The 13,048-nt window shown below is 46.6% G+C and overlaps 1 protein-coding gene across 1 annotated transcript in view; it reads left to right on the top strand.

Moving 5' to 3' along the window:
* Positions 1 to 13,048, top strand: part of TANGO6 (transport and golgi organization 6 homolog) — a 190,183-nt gene that overhangs the window by 148,494 nt on the left and 28,641 nt on the right. The window contains 1 exon segment of the mRNA XM_074286127.1: positions 8,333 to 8,446. Within this exon segment, the coding sequence (XP_074142228.1) occupies positions 8,333 to 8,446 (114 nt within the window).

Here is a 13,048-nt window from a genome sequence, read left to right as displayed (position 1 = left end):
CTCAGGCTGCTCTCCCTGCTCGCCACCTCCCAGTGACCACGCTGCCTCTAGCCCCAACTATCCCCTCATCACACAGCCTGACCTTGTCACTTCTCGCCGGGTCTTGTTGCCTGAATAACTCCCGCGTTCCGGGCCCTGTAGAGTGGGTCTCCGCTTTCCCCCTCCAGTCTCTCCTCAGACTCTTTCCTACATTCTGGTCCTGCCCTGTCCCTGCTTTGCTCATATTGTCTCCCATACCTGCAATCTGGGTCTGCCTGCACTGGCAAATCTCCATGTGTTAAAAATCTCGTGTATCTTGAGTGTATTCTCGCTCTCCCTCCGATTTCCAAGCCATTAGGTTGTAAGCTTTGGACTGTAGCATCCTATGACTCCCCGGCGTTTAATGTTTTGATGTGTATATAGTAGCTAATTAATAAAAGTTTTATTGAATTCAATTTAACAGTGACTTTAACTTAAGACATAGAAGGGAGGACCCTGTCATAAGTGGGGACAAAAGGGAAAGAGAAAAGGCTGGAAAGATTCTTTTTCAAATATGAAACTATGAACTACTGTCCTCCTCTCAGCCCTCCCCTCAGGCATAAATTTATGTCCCTAGTCACACCAGTTGTTCTCCCCAGAACCAGGACCAAATATTGTCTCATCGGCCTTTGGAACAGGCATGTGAAATGGGTAGGAGCTTCATTTAACATTGTCATGATATGATGTCATGTATTGGATGCCAGCTTGCCCCTAATCGCCATTGGAGGCCTGAAGGACAGGAGCCCAGATGCTGTTTGCTCATTCATCAACCCCTCTGCATGCTAAGGCCCCATGATCTCCAGTCTTCCCCGCCCTGGTCACTCTCTGCTCTCCTCCCCTCTTGGCTCCTGGGTGAACTGATCCAATGGCAGCCTTGCCCCCCATCCCATCACTGGTCATAGCCAGCCCAGCAGGGGTCAGCTGACCTCCCCAAAAGGCATCCACAACGGGGCCTGCATGTCTCTTCCTCTCTTCTTATTTATTTATTTGTTTGTTTTTTGCTGAGGCGATTGGGGTTAAGTGACTTGCCAGGGTCACACAGCCATGAAGTGTTCTTAACTCCTGGGAATATGACTTCTCACGTTACCGTTCCAAGAAAGCTGCTCTTTCCAAAGTTGCCAGAGCCCTCTTGGCTGCCAGACCCAGTGGCCTTTTCCCCTTGGCCTGTCTGCAGACTCAGACACTGCTCATCATTTGTGGTTCTCCTCCTACCTCTCTGAAGGCTCCTTCTCTGGCTCCTTTGCTGGATCCTCCTCTAGAATGCTCCGTCTCCCCGGGGTGACCCTCAGGGCTCTGTCCTGGCCCTTTTTCTCTTCTCCCTCCAGACTGCTACTGGGGATCTCATCAGCTCCCATGGAACTTAATGACCTTCTCTATGCTGGTGGTTTGCAAATCTACCTTTCCTGCCTCAAACCCTCTGCTAACCTCCCATCTCACACCTCCAGCTGCCTTTCAGACATCTTAGACTGGATGCCCAGTAATCATCATCAAGTCTACGTGTCCACATGGAAGCCCACCATCCCCTTGGCTAGCATTTCTCCTGAGGGCAGCACCATCCCCCCAGCCCTTGGGCGCCCAATCCAGGAGTCAGCCTACACGCCCCTCCATCTCCCACCCCCAAAGTCAGGCTATCACAGAAGCCTGGGCTTCCCCTTTTCCCGGGTCACTCCTTTAATTGCCTCCTCCCCACACACGGCTGAATGAGCCTGGAGGAAATCACATGGCTGACTGCTGCGCTCTTGGGCCACACACGGGGCCCTCTCTGCGGCCGGCCTCCCGCACAGCCCACTTGTCCCCACTCCCTCCTCCCTCAGACTCCTCGGCTCCCCCTCCTCCTCTCAGCTGAGGCCATTGCTGTGAGCTCACTTCTTGCCTTTGACCACTCTTCCCTCTCTCTGGTCGATAAGGCGGCTTTATTTTTAGCAGTCCCATTCCATCCTGTCTCCTCCCATTGCCCCCTTTTTCCCCATCCTCTCTCTGTGGCTAACTCCCTGCTTTCTACAAACATTCCTGCCTCCACCCCCATGACCCTCCATCCTCTGCCAATGGTCATCCTATATCTCTTCTCCCCTGCCTTTCAGACATCTTAGACTGGATGCCCAGTAGTCATCATCAAGTCTACGTGTCCACATGGAAGCCCACCATCCCCTTGGCTAGCATTTCTCCTAAGGGCAGCACCATCCCCCCAGCCCTTGGGCACCCAATCCAGGAGTCAGCCTACACGCCCCTCCATCTCCCACCCCCAAAGTCAGGCTATCACAGAAGCCTGGGCTTCCCCTTTTCCTCCAACACCACCTCAACGCTAGTTCATACCCCCAGTCACCTCACACTGGACGGTCGTCTTAGCTGCTGGGGGTCTGGGCAGCCTGCAGGCTCTCCCCCCCCCAACTCCAGTGCTCCTTTTACTCAGCCACCAAAGGGATTTTCCTAAAGCACAGCTCTGATTGTTTGACTTCCCCTCCTACTCAGTAAACTCCAGTGGCTCCTTGTCACCTCCAGAGCTCCTCCTACCTTCCCCATCTTCACCTTACCCCCCAACCAGGGACACCGGCTGTTCCCCAGATGAGACGCCCCATCTCTCTGCCCTGGCATTCTCTGTGGCTGTCTCCAGCCTCCGGAGCACTCCCTTCTCTGCTCTGACTGTGACCTCCTCAGCTAAAATCCCACCTTCTCCAGCCTTGCCCAACCCTTCTCAACTCCAGGGCCCTCCCTCTGTTAATTATTTCCTATTCATCCTGCATATAGCAAGTGCTCTGTGTGTGTGTGCATGTGTGCATGTATAAACACACATGTGTACATTTATATGTACATGTATTCATATATATACATATGTGTGTGTGTTTATTTGTATGTTGTTTCCCTCAGAAGATTGTGAACTCCTTGAAGGCAGGGACTATGTTTTGCCTATTTTTATATCCCCAGTGCTTAGCACAGTGCCTGGCACATAGTAGCCACTTAATAAATGTTTATTGATTTGATTATTTCAAAAGAAAAGGCCAAATGTGTTCATTGGAGAGGCACAACCTGGTTTTTTTTAATGTATAAAGCTGTTTCTGTGACCCTAAAACCATGAACATCTCTGCCTAAGGATATATGGTTATAAATAGAGATTTTTCAAGTGCAATTTCTGCAGACTCCAAAACTGGAGTCTCGTCTCCTGCCGGGCAGAGAGTCCAGGTTAATCCTGGGAATAAATCTGTGGCATGTGAAAGGCTAATGGCAAGAAGCATCATGTACCTTAGTATTAATGGAACTGTTCTTAGCCATGAAACATCAGAAGGCAGGATATTCCCTGTGATTTGAAAACCCAGGTGTTTGCATCCCACACAATTGCTGCCTCTTCCTCTTAGATGTTCCTTCTTGTGTAGCATCCCACGCTCGCCTTGTCAGTGGAGAACGGCCAGGCTGCTCCCAAGGGCTATGTTTTACCTTTGCTAGATGTCAGGTCTCAACAAGTACGGACAGCTGTCATTGTCAGAGGAACTTTAGTAAGTGGAGATCAAGGGGACCCTTGCCCACTTCTTTGAGAAAGGTGATGTTTTCCTCTTGATTCTTAGGCATTCTTTGACAGCTTTTTCTGTTTCCCTAATAATCCCTTAAGATGCTTTGAGGCTCTGAGATCTTTTATACTAGGAGAGCTCAGGCTCTTGTCATCACTTACTCTGTTACCATCATTGTGATGGACTTAGGTTTTTTAATCTCAGGTTCAGTTTAGCCAATTGCACAAATGCTCTGTGTGGTCAACAAGAAATTATTTGTTTAATAATTTCCTGCAGGCACGTATTAAGCACCCACTGGGTGCCAGACATTGTGCCCGGGATGTAGTGGGGTTAAGTAAGATGTTCACTAGCCTCAAGGAGCTTTCGTTTTGCTGAGGGAAACAGTATATTCACAGACAGCTACATGAACAGTAGTTGTTTTGGGTGGAAGGAATCAGGAAGGGCCTCCTGAACGAGCTGGCCTTGGAGTCGTGGAGGAAGGACACTGTGCAAAGACAGGACTGGGAATGTTACCCGTGAGGAATGGCAAAGAATTCAGTTTGGTGGGAAAGTCAAATCTGTGACAGGAGTAATCAGCTGGGAAAGATAGGTGAATTATGAAGGGCTTTAAACACAAAACAAGATCTTTGTACTTAAGGTCTCCAAAGCCCCTTGAGTAGGAAAGTGACATTGGGGAGTCTGTGCAGTTGGAAAGTAAATTTGAAAGCTGTATGGAGGACAGATGAGAGGGGCGGAGGCTGGAGGCTGGGAGATCAGGGAGGAGGCTGTTGGAATCATTCAGATGGAAGGTGATGAAAACCTGATTTAAGAATGAACCGCACTTACTACTGCTTGCCAAGTACTGTGCTAAGTGCTAGGGATACAAATGCAAAAGCAAGCAGTCCCTGCCCTCTAGGAGCTTACTTTCTCCCAGGGAAAGGTAACGCACCTGGGGAAGTGAACAGGGAAAGATCTCGTGGAGACGGGGTGGCTACGTGGGCTTCCCAGCATGCTGTGGTCTGGGCTTGGCTAGATATCACGAGCCAGGTGGGAGAGAATGGAGAGTCCAGGATGACTCGCCTGGGCCGGCCAGTTAAGTAGCATTTATTAAGTGTCTTCAGTGTGCCCAGGACTGTTAAATGGATCCTCCCAGAACACAGTGTTTACTTAATACATGCTATTTTATTTAATCGGTTACAGCTTTGTGGCCTGCACATTCAGAACTATCCCCAGGGCCCTAACTCCATGAATATGTGTCTCCATGGACTGTGATGGAAAGATCTCAATTTGGGTGGCCCAGATGGAGACTCTGTGGTCTGATGTGCTCACTAAAAGAAGGATCCAGGACTTCAGCAGTTCTATATCCTGTACAAGGAATTCAGGTTTTTCTTCTATGTGGTGTCAAGATTTGACATGCTTGAGAAGTGTTTTCGTTTTTCCCTGTTTCTGCTGGTTCCCGTCAAGAGCTGTCTTCCTTGCAAACACAAAGACAGTAGAGTACGTGAAGAAAACATTGGATTTGGGCTTAGGAGACCAACTTTTCCTGATTACGTGGGTGATATTGGATAAGTTCCTTCACTTCTCTTGATTTTGCTATTTTTATTTTTCTGTAAAATGAAATGGTTGAACTATATCAGCAGTTCTTAACCTGGAGCCCCCGACCCACAGGTGGATTTCAGGAGATCTGAGAACTTGAGTGGGGAGAAAAATGCTTTTTCATTTTCACTAATCTCTCATTGAAATTTGGCACCAAACATAATTCTGATAAGGGACTCATCAGCTTCACCAGATTGCTCATGGGGATGGTCCCTGATAGAAAAATAAAAGTTAAGGTCCCCTGAAATAGACACTCTTGAAGCTTTCTCCTAGATCTGACATCCTTTGAACCTCAATAGCTAGGAGCTTCCTTCATCCTTATCTCTCTTCTCCACGAGTAGGTCTGATTTATAATTAAGCCGGGAAGGAGGAAGCTCTCTTCCATGTGGTTAATAAGACATTTTCAGTGCTCAAAACAGGCGGCCCACAGGTCAGGCAGGTCTGTTCAACCTCTGGGAGGAAAATCAGGCTAGTAAAAAAGAAATGTTAAATCAGTGCATTTCTAAATAGGTTTTACATTATATGTAGGTCCAGGTTGTTAGGGCAGAAGGCATGGATAAGCTGATCATTGGTATACTGGGGATAAGCTGAGCAAGTTCCCGTGTTCCAGGTAGAATGACCCCGTGGTTTAAAGAGCACCTCTCCTCCCAGTGTTTTACAAGATGTCTTTCTTCTGGAGGTGCAGGTGCTCAGAGTGGCACAAGATGAAGGGAAAAAACAGCTCCGCTGTCCACAGGAGTCATCAGAGGCCTTGTGTGTCACAGGACTCGGGCCTGATCCTCCAGAATTGCCCAGGAAACCTCGGGAGCACTGCGTCTGTTCACAGTTCCCTCCTATTTGTCCTGGATGGCTGAGCGCACCAAGGTTTGAGCCGCTCTTGCATATCAATCACTTCTCGGGGTGGAAAGCAGGGGGCTGCTTTCCAGCTCCTTTCATTGAGGTAGGGATTGTAGCAGTGTGCAGCCTCCAATTGTGTGTGTGACAGAGACAGAGACAGAGAGAGAGGGAGACAGACAGACAGACAGACACAGAGAGAGAGAGACAGACAGACAGAGAGAGACAGAGAGAGACAGAGAGGGAGGAGGAAGCACTGCAGGGATGCCTGACTAACAGGAGAGCCATTTGATAGGCAGCTAGTTTTGCTCTTCTCACCCTTCATTCCAGGCTCTGCCAGAGTTACAAGTGAGTTCTGAACACTGAGAATTGCCATAAAGGCATAATGAATCAAAGCCAGAAAAAAAAAGGGGGGGAGGCTACAATAGGTGTTCTAGATTAGGGAACAGAATGGCCAAAATCTGCAAAGAAAAAGACTACTTAACCATACCTAAAGTGGGCCAGGCAAAGCCTGAAGAGCCTCTGCCCTTCTTTTTGTTCCACAAACACTTTTACCCCAGATCCCACCTGGCTGGCTCAAGCTCAGGGCTTCTGGGTGTCAGGAGGGACTCAAGCTTGGCTCAAACTTGTCTCTGATTTTAGTTCTTACCTTGTAAATCCTCTGCCTCCAAGGAGAGTTCGCTCTTAGATTTGCTGCCTGTTTGGAGGACACCCAAGTTTCCTGCTTGAGCTGATGAGCTTGAGGATCCCATGAATGCCAGCCACATGAAGGCTCTCCAGGGCCCTGTGGGCCGGATGACCAGCAGCATGGAAGGGGAGAGTGGACAAGGCCTGGCTGGATCTCCCAGAGAAGGAGGATTCCGAGGATCTGAGCTGTTTTGAATTTTCCATTCTGTTGTAGGTTGCAAGTTTATCTATTAGAATAGAATTTGATTAAATGCCAGTGCATCCCAGATGCAATTATCTTTAAGAACACACTACTTCTGCTGATCCTCTCTGCTGTCACTGATTAATTAGGCACTTTGAACTATGCTCAACTGTTTGAAAGCTGTGACAAATATAACCTGCAGAGTTTACATTTCTAACAAGCTCCTCTTCTCATATATTCCTGGGGCCTTTTTTGAAAAGCCATTCTTTAAGAAAACTTAATATATATTTGCACATATTTACAAATACACAGACTGCCTGTTTCCTTATTGCAGAAGGAATATCTTCTCTGTTGGCTAAGAAATATCTTAATAGATATGATGCAGCAGAAGGCATGCTAGATTTGGAATTAGAATACCTGGGTTCAAATGCTGCTCCATCTCTTAGGTTATTGAGAGTGAGACATTTAACCTTTAGTCATCTTTGTAATGAGGGGATGGACCCATTTACCCTTGATGTTGTCTTTGAGGTCTAAATCTTACACACACACACACACACACACACACACACACACACACACATATGTGTGTATGTATATCGCACACTTTTTTCAAGCAAATAACAAAATAACATGTGACAGAACCATCATGCAATTTTGACTTAGGTGAAAGTTGTTACATGATTGGTCCATCCTTTCAGGTTTTAACACCCGAATTCTCTCTTTTGCGGAGATGGATTTTTTGAAACAGAATTTCTCACTTAAATTTAGGAACTTTAATTTTGTAGTGTGTCCTTTCAGGGTCTAGAATTCTCTGAGGACTCTCCAGGGTGAGGGAGGGGTGAGCGAGAGGTCAGGGGCAAAGCTGCTTGTGATGCTGCCTGATTATTAGATATGACTAAAGTACCAGATTTGGAAACGTGCTTTTGAACCATTTTGTGTGGCAGATTAGCTCTGTCACCCCTCCTTTACAGCCAGAGAGAAGAGTCTATGGACCCTGTCCGCAGTGCGTCCCGCCATGAGGCTGGAGCTAATCTTGGGTCGGAGAGGGCCGCGTCGTCCACACTTGCTAACGGGCCGTTTGAGCCTTCCTGAGTTCCAGAGCATGTGCGGGGTTCACGCCGGGCCTCAAACTTTGAAGCCCAAGCAGCCAAGTTTCCCTAACTGTCAGTCTGTCTGCACTATTTTTGCCCTACTTTGACAAGTGACAACTCTTCTCTTTTCTAGGGGAAATATTTCCATGTTGCTTTATTTTCTCCCTTAACAAGTCGTTATGTCTGTATGTATCACCATTTATTTCCTTCCCATTTCCTACTTGTCTCCAAAACACTGGCAACATTTTTTCCCTTCAAAATCAGGAGACCAGGAGCTGGTTTCCCCCTTTTGAGGGTTGGGAATGATATTGAGAATTCCGAGCGAGAGTTGAGTTTTGAGAACGATTGACAGTTGCCTCTGTTGCCGAGCTGAAGGTGGGGTTTGGCGCAAGCTGACTGCAAAGCCGAATACCAACGTTCCCTGACTTCTCTCTCCTTCTTTCCAGGTGACATCTTGCTTGGTGGCCGTCGCTAAGACAGACCCCGAGGTCCAGGTTCGAAGAGCTGCCGTCCACGTGGTGGTGCTTCTGCTGCGAGGGCTCAGCCAGAAGGCGACTGAAGTAAGTGGGCCGGCTCTCCCCGGCTCTGTCGGGGCCGCAGCCCCGGGGGTTGGTACAGGGACACTGGTGGCAGGACCTGTGTGGGGGACAGAACTCCCCGCTGCCGGGAATGCCCGCGCAGGAGGCTCTCCGCCTCCACTGAGTGAGTTAGCTGCAGTGAGCAAGCCTCTGCCTCCGTAACGTGAACTTTAGTGACTCCTCACCCTGACTCAGTGGTTGGTGCTGAATCACTGAAAAACCCACCGGGAAGATTTCCTTTTAAGATGCTGCTGATATCCGTTCAGACCGGGGTGTGGCAGATGGATTCTATTGTGCGGCTTTCAATGAACCATTTGCCTGCCAGCGATTCTTCCCTGACAAAGTAGGGAGAAAGATTACAAAGTTCTATCCCTCTGGAAGTGACTTCAGAAATCCGGACTCTCTTTCTGTGGGTTTCAAACTGAAGCCCTAAAATGTTAAGTAATAATAGCCCTTAGTAATCAGAGCTAATATTCATATACTACTTACAGTTTGCAAAGCACTTTACCCACATTATCTCATTTGTTTCTCACAATAAACCTATGAACCAGGGATTGCAATTAACCTCATTTTACAGATGAGAAATGAAAGCTAGGAAAAGCTAAGTAAGTTATCCAGGAACGCACAGCTGACATCTGAGGTGGGATTCAGACTCTGGTCTTCCTCGGTCCTAGCCTAGTACTCTAACCTCTGCCCTACCTAACTGCCTCAAGGTGACTTCCATTAAATTCAGCAGACTGTTATAAGCCATTCCTAGGGTGTTGAGAATACAGTAACAAAAGAAAGAATTCCTGCCCTCGAGTACCTTATATTCCACTAATGGATGAGCTGTGTCCATGCAGGGAATCTTGAGATGGGAAAGAACACTTTCAGATGGAAAGATAACTAGAAGCTTCTTGGAGGGAGAAATTGCTGAGCCCTGAATCACATGCCTAGGAAGTTTCTGAGGTTAAATTTGATCTTAGGACTTCCTGTAGGCCCATTGCTCAATCCCATGTGCCATCAACTGTCTTAAAAGAAGGTGCAGTTACTTCACAGAAACAGGCCTGAGATGTTGAATTAGGAAACAGATATTAATTCCCTTCAAACCTCTCACCTTATATTCATTAGATTGAAGAAAATGAACCAAAAAAAAAAAAAAAAAGGAAAAATATCAAGTGTTGGAGAGTCTATAGGAAAACAAGAACATTCATGTACTTGTGGTAGACTTGTGGATTGCTCTATCTAGTCTAGAACATAATTTTACAACTAGTCCCCAAAAAGCAACTAAACTGTGCATAACCTTTTTTTATTATAGCTTTTTATTTATAAGCTATATGCATGGGTAATTTTTCAGCATTGATAATTGCCACACTTTTTGTTCCAATTTTTCCCCTCCTTCTCCCCACCCCTTCTCCCAGATGGCAGGTTGACCAATACATGTTAAATATGTTAACATATAAGTTAAATACAATATGTGTATATATATCTATACAGTTATTTTGCTGTACAAAAAGAATCGGACTTTGAAATAGTGTGCAATTAGTCTGTGAAGGAAATCCAAAATGCAGGCCGACAAAAACAGGGGGATTGGGAATTCTATGTAGTGGTTCATAGTCATCTCCCAGAGTTCTTTCACTGGGTGTAGCTGGTTCAGTTCATTACTGCTCTATTGGAACTGATTTGGTTCATCTCATTATTGGAGAGGGCCACGTCCATCAGAATTGATCATCATAGAGTATTGTTGTTGAAGTATATAATGATCTCCTGGTTCTGTTCATTTCACTCAGCATCAGTTCATGTAAGTCTCTCCAGGCCTTTCTGAAATCATCCTTGTGCATAATCTTTAACTTAGCAATAGTACTAGTAGCACTATCTCCCAAAGAAATTTATATGTATATATAGAGAGAGAGCAACTTTTTGTCATGGCAAAAAACTAGAAACTCAAGAGTGTCTATCAGTTGGGGACTGGCTTAAAAAATTGTGGCAGATAAATGTAATACAATACTGTTGTGCCATCAGAAATGAAGGAAAGGATGGTTTCTGAGAAACCTGGAAAGAGTTCGGTGGACTTATGAAAAATGAAGTGAGCAAAACCAGGAGAATAATTTATATAATGACAGTAATATTGTAAAAATGAACAATTTTGAGAGACTTAAGAACTCTGATATCAGGATTCCAGAGGACTGACGAAAAAGAATACTAACCATTTTCTCACAGAGAAGTGGTGAATTTCAGAGTGTAAAATGTGTCACACATTTTTGATGTAGGAATTTATTTTGTGTTTGTTTTTTTTTTGTTTTTTTTGCAGCAAATGTACATTTGTTGCATGGGCTTTGCTTTTTTTTTTTTTTTCCCCCCCAGTAAAAGGAAATAAATGCCATTAATTTTTTAAAATAATTTTTGGAAAGAGAATAGATTCCTTTGGTGAAATGTAGAATTATATAAAGGGAAATAATGTGAAATAAGACTGGAAAGAAAAGTGAGTGGATGCCATATTGTGAAAGGTTTTCAATGTGACAGTAAGAAGTTGGCGTATTATCGGAAGAAAAACCATTGAAGAAGGCTTTTGACCAGGTGATACACATGGCTAAATCTGTGCCTCAGGAATATTATTTGGACAGCTATATGGAGGATTGTTTGGAAAGGGAAGAGATGAAAAGGGAGACCAATTAAGGGGCTCCATGTGAGGCTCACATTATGGAGGACTGCTGAACAGAGAATGGTCACTATGGGAAGGCACACTGCACAAGTGAGATCCATAGGACTTGGCAGCTCTCCCTGTGTGTGGGAGCTGGAGGAGGATGAGTTGTGGGTGATTGGGAAGTTACTAATCTGGTGACTCAGGGGGCGATGCCCACCCCAGAACTGGGAAGTGGTTGGGAGGAGTTTCCCTGTGGACATGTTGGGTCTGAGGTGCCATTGGTGCATCCAGGTGGAAGTGGCCAGGTGTGTGACCGGAGTATGGAGAAAGACGATTAGGGCTGGCTCTGTCACTGTGGGAATGGGCTGCCCAGAGATGATAATTGAATTATAGGAATAAGGGAAACCCCTAAGGGAAAATATAGTGGGAAGGGGAGGGGATCACTATTTACAGATGATGAAACAGCAAAGATGCTATGGGCTAAGGAGAATCAGAAGGCCGTGGATTAGGGGACCACCAGTTTAGAACTGGGGGGGATCCTAAATGTCCCATCTAGTCGGCTATCTTGTTAACAAGGAACCTGAGGTCAGAGGAAGTGATTTGCCCCCCCCTTCCCCACACCACTGAGCCCCATCTTCAATGAATGTGACAAGGTTTGCCCCCAGGCCTTCTGATTAAATTCAGCTCTCTCACAACTCTGGTCAAATCCTAAGGAAGAGGTGGTGAACAGTGTCCGAAGCTGCAGAGAAGACCAGCAAGAGCAGCAGGATTTAGTGATTCTGTGTTTATTAGTAGTGTCTGAGATCTGTTTCATCATAGTGATAGGGCCAGAAGCCAGATTACAGGGGGAGATTACAGGAGAAATGACGGGGAGAGGAAGAGATGGAGGCAGCAAGTGTCCACTGCCCCTTTATTTAAGTTTGGCAGTAAAAGGGAAGAGAGAAATATAACGGGGTTCCAGGGTCAAATGAAGGGTTGTTTGAAGAAGAGGGGAAACTGGGTCATTTTTATAGGCAATAGGGAAGTAGTCATTGCCTGGGAGGAAAAGTGAAAATGAGTGAAAGAGAAAGATAGATGGAACTAGTCCTTGGAAAGCAGATGGGAGGGCATGGAGTCAAGGGCAAGGGAAGTTAGCCTTGGAAAGGAAAAAGGCCCCCAGGCTTTCTGGAGCCGGAGAAGAGACAGGTGAAGGAGAGCCGTGGCAGAGGTGAATATAAGATCTTCTGCTTTGAGAGATGGTGATTGGTTGGAGAGGGCTGCTTCTTGAAATTAGACAGCTCGCATTGTTGGGGACAAGGGGTCATGGATTGTGAGTTGTACCCACAGCTCCTTGAGAATAGCGAGTGGCTTTTGGACAAGGGGCCGGAGGGATTCAGGAGCAGAATGGACAATTGAGAATGGGAAGGAAAGAAATAGAGGCTGGAGCAGGGGTGTGACGGAGTCTCCGTAAGAACGGGTGCAGAGGACTGAGGGTGGGTTTACAAAGGGAGAGGAAGGAGCCCGGTAAGAATTCCCGGATCATGGAGGTGGGCCAGTTGGAAAGGGTGAAGTCTGAGCTGTGACTGCCCGCAGCTTGTTAAGTAGAGAGCCAACTGCCAGACTGACCCAGAATGAGGGCCCAGGTTGGAGTGGAGAGGACTATTCCCTGAGTCTGGAGGGACTGGAGTGGGCCGGGTGCCCTTGCTGGCTCAGCATGTTCCAGAAGAAGCAGCCAGAGCTGCAGGGGATGGCCGGCCGCTCCGTCTCTTCCAGAGCAAGCCAGGATTCTCTGAGTGCCAGAAGATGCAGCAGAGGTTGCTAGCCGTCCTTGGGGCTCGGCTGAGTGAGGCAGGGTGAAAATTTGAGGAGAGGTTTGGTTTTGTTTTTGCTCTTTTCCTCTTACCCACAGGGATCTAGGAACTAGGAGATGTGGGTTTCCCAGCCATAGGAGGGAGAAAGTACCAGGTAATTGGAACAGGAAA

This window comes from Sminthopsis crassicaudata, chromosome 2 (genome assembly GCF_048593235.1).
Source record: "Sminthopsis crassicaudata isolate SCR6 chromosome 2, ASM4859323v1, whole genome shotgun sequence".
In the NCBI taxonomy this organism is placed as follows: Eukaryota; Metazoa; Chordata; class Mammalia; order Dasyuromorphia; family Dasyuridae; genus Sminthopsis; species Sminthopsis crassicaudata.
This window is presented reverse-complemented; position numbering and strand designations above follow the sequence as displayed.